Raw genomic sequence first — 15,299 nt, 5'->3', positions numbered from 1 at the left:
GATTTCGCTTCGCCGTGCAATATCAATAATTTCAATGGCATCGAAAATGGCGGAGGCTGACTAGGGTCCTTTAAGGTTACCGGATACCTTCGAGAGTCGTTTTTTTGCGAAAAAAATCTTTTGCGGAGGACAAATTAAACATTTCTAGTCTCGCTTCATTTTCAAAAAGAAATATATTACAAATCTTGAGTCGTGCGCGAATTATCAACAAGAAAGTTTTTTCAAATGAAATTCTATCACCCGCCAGAGTGCTATAAGCCAATTAAAATTTGTCAGCGTCAGGGCTTCCCGCGATGTTTTTCGCGGTAAAACATCCGGAGTCGTTCATTTCATGTCGCCTCTCTTTCTTTTGTTTACGTTTGCAACTTGTGATTTATTCACACCAAGTTTTCGCTTGTGTTCGTTTTGCGTATCGTGTATGGCGAAATATAAGAAAGAAAAGAGTCCGTGGTTGAAAACTAAGAAGAAAACTGGTCCTAAGAAAAAGAAGAAGAAAGTTTCCGATGAAGGATGGCGGAAAAACTCTTGCCGAAACCGCATAAGCGCGTAGCGCATAAGCCCAGGTACAATAATCGATATATCGAGTTCTTTGAGGCCCTTTCCCTCCCCACATATTGCGCTCAACGCTGGCCTCCAGGTTGCGGGTGAAAATATCTCCATCAAACCTGCAAAGCAGAAAAACTCGGATATTGAACTGCAAGCCCTGAACTGCAAACTTGCGACGGCAATTTATTCGCATGGATAATGGTATATATAAATAGTCCTTCAACGTACCTCAGTGACCGCATTTCTGCCTGCAGCTGTTCTTTGGGATCGATGGGGCTCGCCGTCGAGGCCACTGCAGTTTTCCTTTTCTTCGAAGAATTTTTTCTGTCCGGCATTTCGCGAGGAAATCCGAGAAATTCTGACGGGTAATAGAACTTCAGTCACGCACTCAACTTTTCTGGCGCGACACCAGTAATCTCAGGGAACCCAGCAGTAGGTCTCCTGTAATTCTATTGGCTTTCGACGTCGGCGGCATACACAGTGTTGAAATATGGCGCAGCAAGGGCGTGATATGTCTGTAAACCTTTAGAAGCGAAAACGACCTACTTCGTTTTTACGCGAGTGTGCTTGACCGTGCTTCCTTTAACGCAATTTATACGATACAAGGATTTGACGGATTGCCTTGAAATTTGGCCCGAAGATTCCCAAGACACCGAGCAAAAAACCTGTGTGAGGGATTTCCGTTTTGTAAAATTGATCTCCCGCAAAGGCCTCCGTCGTAAAACGTATCGGTGAGTTTTTGATCGTCAAAATTGACAGTAAGTTGCGAAGCAACCAATAAGAATATCGAAAAAGCCTCACACAGTTTTGAAGATTAATGCCTTGTGATTGATATGATGTAGTAGTTTTGATTCTGCGGTCGAATTCCATACCCGATAAATTCGCTCAAAGAGACATCGGTCGTTTTGGGTTTTTGGGACGCACTCTTCTTACCGGGCTAGAAAAAATCAAAGCGAAGTAATTTTTACCGGATAGTACATTTCATTAGCTTTGTACTGATATATAGTTTGTGGTCGTTGCGTTAAAGACAGGGCGCAAATATTTTTTTCGCGAAAGACACCCGCGAAGGTATCCGGTAACCTAAAGGCCCTTTTGTGGGAAAGAAAACAAGCCGGGCTTTAAATAAGACATGAAATGACCTTGTAATTGCAGTTGGCATCAGTTCCAGGTGGCACCATTTCCAAGATTAAGGTACAGCTTGGTAACAGCAAAACATTTTAAGGGTCCGACATTATTTATCCAAGAATTGGGGGGGGGGGGGGGGAGGGGTAGGGGTTCACTTGATTTTGACAGGTGGAAGGGGGAATTACTCAGTAACGCTATCTCTAAGAGCGGAAGAGGGATGTGTCGAACATGACTCCATTTATTTCAACTTGCAGTGTCTGAGCATTCTCAGGTTAAAGGTTGTGAAATTTGTGTCATTTGCAGTCGGTTTAGATTAATAAAGTTTATATCGCTTGGTAGTTTAGATGCATTTCTAGTCAAATGTCAAAATTTCCCCTGGTGTGCATGCAGGTTGTGTAGGTACACTCAAGCCTTTCAGACTATTGCAGGCTATTGTAGTCAGTCTAGATTAAGAAATTTTACATCGAGTGGCAGTTTTAGATGCCTTTCTAGCCAAACAGCAAAATTCCTGGGTGTGACTATCCCTGATTCCCCCTAGATGGTTTAAAATCATGCATTTTGCTCTTCTTCGTGTACTCTAGCTTGCGTAGACATGCTGCAGGCTTGAAGGCGATTGCTGCACTTTTCTTAGAGAAAGGTACAGACATGTATTTAAAAACTGTAAAATGTTGTCCAAAAAGTGATCTCAAAAACACTCTGGTAAGACTAACCATTTAGCTTATCATTTTAACTGCTCCTGCTAAAAGCTTCTGGACACGGAGCTCAACCCTATGGAAACCTTAAACGATCAAACGTAAAAAATAAGAAAACTCCGTCGAATATAAGGTTTTTATTGTGGGATATCAAAGCTTTTGAATTTCTTGTCAGCATGTGGGGCAATCAAATCATTTTAGCATATACCAAAAAAGTTTCCGGAACCTGATCATGAATCGGTTTTCTTGAAGCCACGTATTTAAACAGTAAACTCAGACACACGGTGCTGACCAGTTAAAAACAAAAAAATTGAAACCTTTTTAGTTAATTATGAAATTTTAATGTCAATAACACGGGGAGTGCTTGTGCAACCTCCCGAACCAGGGGCTCATGACAAAATGCTTGACAATAATCCAGATCGAATTGGAATTTGTAAATGTTGGTTTTTGAGGAGAGGGGAAAACCGGAGTAGCCCGAGAAAAACCTCTCGGAGCAAGGACGAGAATCAACAACAAACTCAACCCACATATGACGCCGATCGAGTTGAATCGAACCCGGGCCACATTGGTCTGCTCCCCCGAATCATGAAATGATTTAGTAAACTCATGCACAGACTCACAGAAAACTTATCAGCTTTGTGCTGTCAAAGCTCGAGTCTTTTGACTTCGGTTAAGCGAAAACTGGATGTGATGAGCTTTCCAGCTTTCCATGCAGCTAAAGTGCTTACTTAGTGATCGTAACCGGCGCCGTCTCCAAGTTTTCCTCTTTACAACGCTAAACAAAGATCCTGAAAACAACAAGGTGGTCTGAGATATTCAATGTCGGGGTCGTTTTGCCATACAAGGGATTTTCTTGCTCAAATCTTTTCCAGAAATTATCATAGTGATAACTTTAATATTGCACGCAGTCTTGCACCACCTTCTCTATCAATACAAAACTGTCAAATTACAAAAACCAAACGTACATATAAACTTAAATAACAGATATCGAAGTATTATAACCAAATCTTTTGTATTTGAATGCTCACACTTAACGATTAATTATAAATTCCAAGTTTTTCAAAACACTACAAACACCTTGTAAAGCGAAGACTTTCACAAATGGAAAGTTCTATTTGACAATTGGCAAACCAGCTGGGAATTACTACGCCACCCCCCACCAATTTTTTCCCGATATTTTGAAGTGGGGACCATATTGAAAATTAAAGGACAATAAGCACTATTTAGTAGCTCTTATTTGAGTGGTCACACATTAAAATTTCATCCATAGTCTCAAAATAAAAAATCACGTTGTACACCATTTAAAGAGTAGCAAAGAGGAGAAATATCAAGTAGCTTCGATTTGACAGTGGCTGAACCTGATATTTCATGCACGTACTGAAAACGTCAGAACCATTATGTAAACCATCCTAAACAACGCATCAAAAAGGACTTTTCAGTATCTCAGTTCCATTGCATGAGTGGTCACCATTTTGGATTTCATCGGGAGATTCAAAGTTGGAATCGCCATTTATAACATCACAAACAGCACCACAGGAAAGTTCTTCTCAGCAGCTTTCGTTTATATTTTATATATTTTTATATTTTATCATACTTTAGGAGTTTATTTACAGATTTCTGAAGATCTAGGGAGCTGAAAGTCTTTAAGAGTTATTAAATGCAGGTTGTGGATATCAGGCCGGGTAAGACAAGTCTCTCAGGCTCATAAACTACACCAAGGCATCTCGGACTACCCGAAAAGCACATGTAAACTACATGATGTGGACTGATATATAATAAAGGATTTCTACCTGAATAAGTCAGTGGTTGTATTGAAAAATGTGACACAAATATTGTAACGTTAAAGTTTTTGTAATCTGGTGATCAAACACTGGCCGGTCGTGCATTTGGTTTCCGTTCCGCCAGCACCAGTCAGCGAGCCGGTGGTGTATATTTAATAAATATATTCATAAGCTTAAGCTAACTCGTGAATTAGGAGGCTTTTTTTGCAACCATACGAATTCCAGTTGATTCTCGTTACCAGACAGTGTGACCAAAATAGCACTTCAAAACATTTGAAAAATACAAAGTTTTTCGTGACACATGACAGGCATGTAGTTTGTTAATATCTAATTCAGAAAGCAGCCTTTAGAAATTCCTATAATTAGTTTGAAACATTTTACCATTGAAAGCTTCACATCAGATCAAATGTTGTCACCATAAATGAATTATATGAGAGCTGCAGTTCAGATTCACAAGACACAACTGAACATAGGTATAAGAATGACAGTTTGGATATATGTCACTCTAGTTCTCAATCATCTTTTACCTTAGATATAATTTTCTTTATTCCACATTCTGTAAAGCAAAAGGAAGCTTCAAGATTGATTTCCAACGTTTCATGACTTTAATTTTAAAGGGACAAAAATGCTTTCAGATTCGCAAATCTAAAAACAATGGGTAAGTTCCATTAATATATTTACTATATTTCTTTAATTGCCAAATATTAAGGTTAACAAAAACGTCTATTGTCAAGTCAGCAAACGAAAGTTTACTAACTCTTAAACATTTCATGTTTCTTCCAAAATATTTTACTTTTTATCGAAAAATGCCCGAGATGATATCGAAAAATCGTTATGTTTGAGTGTTCTTTCCTCGTTGACGTCTTTTCGGTGAGTGTTTTATGAAGACAGTTCGCTTTCTTTGACACATGCAGCAGGTCGTTTTATGGTCTTTTCACTCAGCCAATCGGTCGTCATCTTTGAGGTTTGTAAAATGACATATTCGCAGGTCAATAACATACGTGGCACAAGCAATAAAAGCCAACATGATGCTCTGCTCACCCGTGTGCAATTCTGATTTGCTAATACCAGCTGTTCACGTGTTTAGTTACGGTTACGTCATGATGGACTGGTTAAAAAACCATCCCGCCTTTGTAATTTGTTTTCGAAACGGAAGGCTTCGGCTAAACACGCCGGTTTTTACATGAACCCTTGCTTCAAATTCTCTCACAGGTGTTGTTGACCGCGACAGCTATCTTCACCATCACTGACCGTCCGATTCCGTTTGTTTATTTAAATTATGATTAAGTGATCAAACGTGCCAGAGGCAATACTTTGTACAGGTAAGCGACATCGCTTGTTCAGCGAAACACATACTATGGAAATGTCAACCTAATGAGTCGAACTTATTTTAACAACAGATCAAGTCTTAGATAGAAACTCTTCAGTCGGATCAACAGTAACAGTTCTAAACAGTATGACTTGTCAATAATTTTCAGAACTTTCCTTGTAAATGGTAATCACGTATCACACTTGAAACTTACAGTCTTTCGCTACAGTTTGATATTGTAAGTGCTCCCTTAAAACCCATTCTAAGAGTTTAAACCTTGTGTTATTATTTTAATTGGCTTTTACAAGCTTTTGAAGCTGGATAATATCTTAACGCGAGGGCGTTCAAATGAAAGCTCTTGAGTAGCAATTTGTTAACGCTTGGCTCCGTTTATTTTTAAGCATCTGTTGCCGTTTGACCCTATTGCAACTTACGCCACTCAGCTTGCTTCTAACTATTATCCAGCGGATGAAACCCTACAGTGTCTCCATTCTTGCGAACCTGTTTAGCAGCACTTTCCATTGGTGTTGTCGCTTGTTATTATTTTGGCTTTCTTGAAAGGAAATTGTTTACTCTTTAATCCTGCCCTGTCTGCATTTGGATTCTTCGGACTGAATATAATGTCGGTGCATTGCTTTATTAGAGGAAATTTGGAACGAGGTATTGACAAACATGAGATTTGTTCTTACGTCTTTGGCGAATTATTTAATTCCTTGTTTTTAGAATATACGTGATATTGAAGTTTACACAATGTATCCCTTTGTCTTTTAAACAAAACCTGCACCACCTGTTGCGTTAAAAAAAGAGGGTCACTACGAAACAAAATTTCATCTCTGGTGTTTTCAAAATGCCGTTGCAAAACAGGAACTGATGTGAATAGATCATGACTTTGAAAATGAAAACCCTACATGGTACAAATTTAGCCTCGGTTACAAGGTGATTTGAAAGCATTTTTTTTTGTATATTAAACTTGCATGTGCCAAACAGATTAAAGTTAAACAAAGTTACTGTTCTAGGCAGTTGTATCTAGGGATCAATGGTTTGCAAAAGTACAGACGTATAACAGGGTTAAGCGAAAGTAGTGTGGCTTCCTCACGAGCTGTTTTTCATTCTCCTCGCCGTGTATGGGATTTACTGTTAAACATTCAGAGTTGGAGGGAGTCCATGGCCACCAACACTAACAAAACATATTAAGGAATAGGTAGAACTGCATTTTGATTGGTCGGCCGACCTTCCTCGAAACTGTGTGAAACACTTCAGACGGAGCTTTTAGAATGCAATGTTTAAACACGGTGACTCTTAACATAAAGGTGTTTTTACGTGGTCTAAGGCAAAGCGGAAAAGGAAGATCTAGACGAGAGCTATTTGAATCCAAAAAGAAAGTTGGGGTAACTGCGCATCACGTATCAAAGATAAGTCACAATGTTAGAGAACAAATTGTCCCTTGATCTTGTTTGATAAGGCACAGTATTTCTAAAAGGCTTTAAAAATACATAGCAATATTGGCGTTTTAATTCGTCCATATTAAAACTTAATTATCTCTGAAAAATGTGTTTTACCCCCGTTTTGGGGGGACTCTAATAGCCCTTGCTAAGATCTGTTTTGTTTTCTGCAGATCTGTGTAAAAATACGTTTTTATTAGGAGGCACCGTCCGAGTTTCTCGAACCATCCCTAATGCGAAGAACGCACGCGTACAAACAGAATGAGGCACCAACCTTAACTAGGTTAATTAGTCTATTTAGCAGCTAGTATCCATGCAGAAGGACCCTGCATTAAGAAATCTTAAGACCATCGTTTAAAAACTTAAACATTTTACAAACGTAAACTTACTGAATATAACCTACAGGGTAGATAAATATTCCCCCTTCCTTTAAAAAGCCATTAGTCAGTGTGTGTTAAGAGCCTAAAATATTATCTAGTACGAAATACAAGCAGCGTATCATTGTCATTCCGATTCGAAATGAGAACATGCCATTAAAAAGGTTATTCAACTGAAAATATTGGTAAAAGTGTCAATCGCACAAAGTTATTGGATGAGATAATGTATATCGTTCTTGTGGGGTAAGGAGGGGGAGGTTAGGGTGGCAATTTTTACACTTTTAAAAACTAGCATTATTATTATACAATTTCTTGCATCAGTGAGTGCTTAACACTGTTTCTTTCACAGGCCCAAAGTTGCAAGCCGCTCTTTAAGAAATGGAACAATGAATTACAAGTCCTTCTGGGAATTTTTCAACTGCTTAAAAGACGCTAAAGAGATGAATGGTACCAGTTCGATTTTGAGTGATCACACAGGTGACCGCGAATTACAAAGAACTGATGTGCACAGCGAGCCTAATGATCAAAGAAGAACTGGACACAGAGGCAAGTAGTTATCTAATTTTAGTTTCTGATCTGCTGGAAACTGTACGCTAAATGCTTTCATGATCAAGTCATTTAGAGCAGTTTTTAATTATGTCAAAATATATTCGGATTTCCTTTGGCCTTGTTGTCTTGCTTCTCTACCGGCACTTTTGGATCGGTAAAGACTTAGCCTCGCCCTATAGCTAACTCTATATAACTCGATCAATTAAAAGCAAAATCAATAGCAATGCTGTCTGCAGTGCATGACTCGCATCCGTTTACCCGCGTTTCATGCCATTCAAAATCAGAGTAATTTACTTCGAGTCCTCGAGTATTAAGGTTACGACAATGATTCACTACTTTCGATTTGGTCACTCAGGCCGCGTGTACATGAGAAGGCCGGGAATGAGTCTCTTCCCAAGATGAAAATTCTTTTAATTTGTGTTTACATAAGTGGTTTTACCACTCCATGACGAAGTTATGTTGCCCGGAACGAACTTCACCTCGCCCGAGATGAAATTCGTCAAAACGGTCCATATTACTAAATTTGTACTGCCCGATAAAGATGCAGTTTCTTGCTCTAAAGTGTTGTTTACAGATAAATCATAAAAAGACGCGTCCTTTACCGTTTCATCACGGAACGGAGAAAAGGATTGTGTTTACATGAATAGTGAGCTATTTTTCATCCCGGGAAGAATTTGAATCCCGGTGCGGAACGAATATGTTTCACCTCAGAATCATGTAAATACTAACTATCAATAAGCAGACGCTGAGATGAAACTCATCCCAGGATACAACTCGTAGGCCCTTAGCCTGCGAACAGCAGACGTGTTTCCGGTCGTACCTCCGGAGGTACGACCGGAAATACGTCTGCTGTTCGCAGGTTAGTAGGCCGTTGAAAATCGCTTTTAACCCATTACCTACTTCAGACGCATGCGCTGTGAGTTTGAGGAGGGATTGAGGACACCGACAATATCAACAGATATAGTGTAACATTGAGTTTTTTTTTTGGTGTCGTTTTCGTACTATCTTGTTGATGAGGTGTTTGCTTTCAACGTGACTGTGTTTTGCTCAGCAATGAAGGAATATACATGCAATAAATCAAATAAAAGCAGCAAACGAGACAAACGACCTGTACCTGCGTAATAGCTTGGCTGAGCAAACTGAGCAATACCGTATATATTCGTAGATGATGATGATAATAATAATAATTTGCAATTTTGCGGAGCGCGCTCCTATGCCTAAGAGGATCGAGGACCCCGACAGGAGGAACTTAGACGTAAGGACAGGGATTTCGAAATAGAGAAGGGCCAAGCTGGACATTCCTAGACTGCTATAGAAACTTTATTATGGTTGATTGATAGGTTTCTGAATTTTTCTCTTTTTAGTGTATGATTGGAAACACTGTGACTGGGCATTTATTTAGAATATTCTTAGTATGAGGGTATATATATTTTTATTACATCAGTGGAAATTTTTCTGTTATCTTCTGAACCAAACCCATTTAAATTAGCTTTTTTATATAAGATGTTGATATTTTACAATTTTATGACAGCAAACTGTGAAATCACTCAGGTTTTAATAGAATCAAACTGTATCTAGTAGATTTTATTCTTGTAAATAAATAAGTTATCATTATCATTTTTAAAAATCATATGATCATATAATAATAATAATAATAATATTATAATAAAAATAAAAATAATAATAATAATAATAATAATAATAATAATAATAATAATAATAATAATAATAATAATAATAATTCAAACATATTTATACAGGATTGCTGCATCAGTTTCAAGAATATTTAATGTAGGTCCTGTTACAAAAAAGAGAAAGAAAGAAAAATTTTAAAAGATTAAAAAATATATAAATAAAAGGAGATCACAATATTTTAGGATAGTAACATTAAAAGGAAGTTTCAAAGTGCAAATGCCTTGCTGGTTAATGGCATCGAAAAATTAAGATATCGTATCCACACTAGATGGAAATACACTTTACGTGCAATTATTTTTCGAAGAATACTTGTGTTACGTCATATATTCAGCTATTAAATTACAATATTTATTTCTCTTCGTAGATTACAAGAGGCTGAACACTTATTCTTTTCCCGAAAAGAATGAAAGTCAACAGAACGGTCCATATTTGTGGGACGCCTGTGCAGAAACTCTACAACGATTGCTGGAGCAATATACGTCCGATGCTAAGTCATTATCATCAATTAAGGAAATTTTATTGGCTAGTAACACCTTACAAAGAAAGGCCAACGAAGAAGAGGAAAAGACTCGAGGTCACGTGGCTTCTCAAGTACCACCACCACCTTTGTTACATCGACCTGCTAAAAGATTCCTAGAAAAAAGTCACGTGGCTGATATGACACCAGAAACAAAGCGTCCTCGACAGGAAAATAACAGCAATTATTTTGAAGACCACCTCTCGAGATTATTGTCAAAAGAGAAAACTGATTTTCGAGAAGAAATGTTTGAAAAGACAAGATCGCTTGGAAGCTCTTTCAAACAGCTGCGTCCTCCACCACCTCTATTAAAACAGGGGGCGATCGACAAAAATGGGCAAGAACACCGGAGACATAGCCCACAGGATCATAATAAGTTTACAAAACTTGGAAATAAACGTGACATAGAATGGAAAGTACCCGGAGATAGAAGGGTTTGTCCTAAAAGTACATCTCCTTTGGAGGACATGTCAAGAACCTCCGGTCTTAGCCAGGACTCTGAACAAGCGCACACAGTGAAAGCTAAACAACACATGTCGCATTTATCACCAGAAAGCAAACCAGAACCTTTACCTAGGCAAATAGAAGGCGATTGCAAGTCTTCTTGTGGAGGCTTCGCATTTGACCATACGGCAATGCCGAAAATCGTCGCAGTTCACTCCATTTCAAAGAGGGCCGAAGATGTGGACGAATGGGAGTTAAACAAGGCTTTCATCTCCAAGGTGAAAGCCCAGCAGAATAGAACTACGACACCTGAGAAAGGAGGAGAAAACCTTCCCGAAACGGCTCATGTACAGACCAAAACAGCCCCAAAGACAACTCATGAAAGTTCCGTTCAAGAAACGGATGGTCACAAGCAAGCAAATAAATCCACTGTTGAAAATGACGGAACCGCGGCGCCAGGAGGAGTTACCTTTGAGCGGTATGTGCTTTACCATCTTCTTTCCAAGTTCCAAGGGAACGTTGAACAAGTCAAGCGCGTTCTAAAACAGAATTTGCTCCAAGAGTGGCTGTCCTATTGTCAAGGAAATGTGGATCCTAGACAACAAACCTTCCATGGAGTTAATTTTTATGAGCTTCGTAAATTCTATGAAATCTGGTGTCAGTTGCAGAAAAATCCAACGCCAAATGAGCCTCAAGGAAACAACATGCAAGCGATTTGGAATGCTCAGAATTTGGAGCTGAATCATGCACAAATGGGGAGTGATGCAAACTCGTCACAAAATCAATCAGGTGGGTTTCAGAATTCTCAAAGTACTCCAAATTCCCAACTGTTTCAGGCAGCTATTTCGCGACTTAGTCAAAGAAATGATTCAAGCTTGAACCCAAAGGTTCTTCAGACAACTGCCACTTCATCACGCACTCCATCAAATTTTCAAGAACGAGTTCACAGTGGTGTTGTTGGAGGAACGATGATAGACAATAAACAAACAGGAAGTTTCTTTCCTCAGTCATCAAGTTATCAAAGCTCCCCGCAAACAAGATCTGTGAACCACTTTCCTGCTTTTAACGGCGACAAACCGACGCTGGCGCCTGACATGTGTCAAGAAAGCAGTGTAATTAAACGCATATCACGTGACCAAGTTGAAACCGATGAATTTCGCCCCTTGCAAGAGCGTATTACCAGGAATCATTACGAAGCTTCTGATCGTATGCATAGCCAGTCAAAGATTGTTGTCCAAGAACAAGAAAGGGCGGACGGCACAAATATTTCATCTCTCACTCTTCTACACATTTCCAAAACAAACTCAAAGCCATCTTCTCTGGCTACAACTTGTCAAAAAAGTATTTGCACCAATTTAAAAGGCAAATTTGTTCAATCACAGCACCATTTGAAACAAGCAAAGGATTCAGAATTGCGCAGTAAAGATGTTGTACGTGGTCAAGAAACGAAAGGAAATTATCTATGGCGTTTCAAGGGCGGCAAGCTCATCAGCGACAGCATGCCAAGCATCAACGATGAAGAACCAATTCCGGAAGTTGACCTACTCAATGCTATTTCCGGCCAGCGGAAAATCGCGGAAGAAAAGCAATCTTGGTCGGCAACAAAAGGAACGTTTACTTCCGGCGAGGAATCTTACCAAAACGTTTCAGCTCCGACGCTTCGCTTACAGAGCAATCAGAGTTGTCAGCTCCAAACAAGTCAAATTGACAGTCGGACACTTCATCAAGAGCATAAGAAGGTGTGTGGTGCCGCTGCTTCTGGTAAGCCGTGTTACTGTATTTTAGAACCTATGGGTGGAATGCAGAGCATACAAACAGGAATAAATCCAATCCAATGTTTGCAGCAATTGTTGAAAAGAGCGGATAAGAGTTCCTCAGAAACATCGCGCCCAATTTCAGTGCAGGGCCAAAGTTCAAAAGTTAAAGTGCAAGACTGTAGGAGCGTTTTGACGAGCTATACTGTTGAGGCCAAGCAAAAGTGCTACCCTGGATTCAGTGCCACATCCAATGCCCAAGGTACCCAGCAGTGTCATGCTGACCTACAAAAACAGGCTACTCAACCTTATGCTGTACTAGTGAACCAACAAGTCCATGCTCAACTAGACAATGTAAATCAGGAAGGGGATACTCAGCCACCGCAGACTTGCCTCACCAATTCAATTGATACTCAAGCAAGCGAGCCAGGTAATACCATTCGCAAGGCTTTCAGTGAGACGAAGGCAAACGAATATTCTAATGCAAGCCAAGAATCGTACGGAAATGTACAGGTGAAACAACAATCCAATGCTGACCTAAACAATTCATCTGGTAGACAGGGATACCAACAATCATACAGTATCCACAAAACTTACAGGAATGGCCAGGCAAACCAAAAATTTCATTCAGAAATCACTGCACCAGAAAAGCTATCATATACTACCTTCAACTCTTCTAGTAATTCACCGAGTACCAAAGCGTCTTTTTCTGGCCTTTACTGCACAAGGAATGAAGAGACAAACCAACAATCTAGCTCTCTCCTAAAAATTTCAAGCAACGCACTGGGGACCCAACAGTCTGATACTGAACTTACTACAAGAGATTCCCAAGCATCCAGTATCAGCTCAGAAATTGTACGCATTACACAGCCAAGCCAGAAAAGCAGTATTGGCCTTCGCATTGTATCTGACGCTCAGAAGAAACAACTGTCGAGTAAAAGTCTCTTTGTTTCACGGAATGCAGATAAAAACCAACAATGTAGCACTAGCCTCAAAAGTTTACTAAGTGGACTTGCAAACCAGAAATCCAACACAAACATTCGTATTTCACCAAACGGACAGATAAACGAACAATCCACTCCCGGATTTCATGTTGCACGTAATCCACAGGAGGGTAGACAATCAAATACTGGCTCCAAAACAATTGTTTCTACAAATTCTAACCCGAAATCTAAAGCGGTACCTACTGTTTTAAATAGCGCACAACAAAGTCGGCAATTCAATCCCAACTTCTGTATTCCAAGGAAGAAACAGCCGTCAAACCAAAAATCTAGTGTCACTCATTCTGCACAGTCTAACCAGAAATGGACTCCCAGCTTTCATGTTTCACGTAGAGGGCAATCATTCCAACAACCCGCCTTGAGTGTTTCACGCGACACACAAGCAAAGCAGCAATCTATTTCCAGCGCCAAAGCTTCACCTCTTGGAAGTAATGGCGACAAATGCAATACAAGCTTCCAGATTTCAGAACCCTCTACAAAAACAGTGGTTAGGATAATGCCCAAAGTTGATAAAACACCGGCACGATCGCCGCAATCAACTTTATTCACAAAAATTACCGGTCAAAAGACAAGCTTGAAAAAATCTAAAACCCCGCCAGTTGTTGTCAAATCGGAAAAAGGCAAAGAGAAACAGTGCAATTTTTCGGCATCTTTCGTTCCAAAGAAACCGAGCACTTCTCTTCAGCAGCTTGCAAAAAAAGTCATCGAGACTCGTCAGAGATATGAGAAGGAAAAGATTCCTTGGAAGAAAAAAATACTTAAATCTCTAGAAGGAGTCTTGATAAAGCGGCTCAGGAAAATAGAAAGAGACAGTGGGCAAAAGGCTGATCTTGAAGGAGCAGAAAATTCGGTGACTAAAGTAAATACAAGTAACAAGAAATAAAAAGTACTCATCGTATATAGAATTCTAGATGCAATGTTAGAGGACGGTATTATGGTGCCCTTCGTTCTACATAATAATAATAAAAGAAGCATACGCTTGTGTCACTGTTACCTTGCACTCTTCATTTATTCAGCCCACCAAAACAATAAAAACTTACTCTCGCCCCGGAGTAGTCTGAAATGTCAGCCGTCTCCTCCCCCTAACCCACAGGAGGCGGGAATCTCTCTCTCCCGCGCCCCCTGCGGGTTAGGGAGAGGAGACGGCTGACATTTCAGACTAGCCGATAGAGCCTGAGGACCAACTGGCGCTCATACCTGGCCGGTTGAGAGGAAACGGGGGCTCTGGAGAGAAGAGTGATTTAAAACGGGCCACGTTCCCGGGACTATATCTATAATGGGAAAGTAACTATGGGAACGACAATCAAATACGCCGATCCTTGTTTGCATCGGCAGCACTCTGAGATATTTGCATTTACTTATTATAGATTATTTATTATAAATTATTACAAATAAGTTCAAAATTATATTTGGTGGACGGAAAATTACGATCAGTTGAAAGAAACTATCTCAATCAATAAGCACAGCACGGAATACGAAAGGAAAACACGGAAACTTGAAGAGGATTTTTCTTCATGAAAAACGGGCTACGTGGAAAGAGTTACCAATCAGACATAAAACGTCTGCAAAATGTTGTAACATTTAAATGCATCTTTTAAAGACACTTTGAAGTAAATTTAAACTTTTAAGAAGTAAAGAATGACGTCCGGAAAGATTGCTAAACTACGTGGTTGGGGGTACCGGACCCTTGGCACCCATTCTGCACAGCAACAATGCACTCTCAACTTTCATGTTTTACGTAAAGCGCAATCATTCTTCAAGCTGTAGTATGAAACCCACACGGCATACGTTTTGCAAGATCATTTCATAAAGTTAATTCTTAATTCTTTTAGCTCTCATACAACACATTAAATGCTTTCGAATCGTCATTGTAGCTACAGCCACCAATTCTTTTATTAGATTACGTCATTTAAACTGACCAATTACGTATAATATGGTCCTTTAAAATATGACCGGCCACGCAGAATGACCCTGAATAACAATAAGACTGATTGGAAACGTTTTGAAGAGGTCCATGCATGGGGGAATTGAGCTCCCTTTCATCCGGCATATAATTTCTTTTTTGAC

General features: G+C 39.6%; 1 protein-coding gene across 1 annotated transcript; it reads left to right on the top strand.

Annotated features, from left to right (window-relative positions):
* The first annotated feature begins 5,302 nt into the window (after positions 1-5,302).
* Positions 5,303-14,225, top strand: LOC146469317 (uncharacterized). Its single transcript, XM_085123316.1, has 3 exons — positions 5,303-5,466; positions 7,622-7,818; positions 9,785-14,225. Exons 2-3 carry the CDS (start codon positions 7,659-7,661, stop codon positions 14,113-14,115), a joined length of 4,491 nt encoding a protein of 1,496 aa, XP_084979442.1. The 5' UTR covers positions 5,303-5,466; positions 7,622-7,658; the 3' UTR covers positions 14,116-14,225.
* The last annotated feature ends 1,074 nt before the right edge of the window (positions 14,226-15,299 follow it).

This window comes from Pavona decussata, unplaced genomic scaffold, assembly GCF_977016875.1.
Source record: "Pavona decussata unplaced genomic scaffold, jaPavDecu1.1 SCAFFOLD_124, whole genome shotgun sequence".
NCBI classification, from domain to species: Eukaryota; Metazoa; Cnidaria; class Anthozoa; order Scleractinia; family Agariciidae; genus Pavona; species Pavona decussata.
The sequence above is the reverse complement of the archived record's forward strand: the minus strand, read 5'-3'. Positions and strand labels throughout refer to the sequence as shown.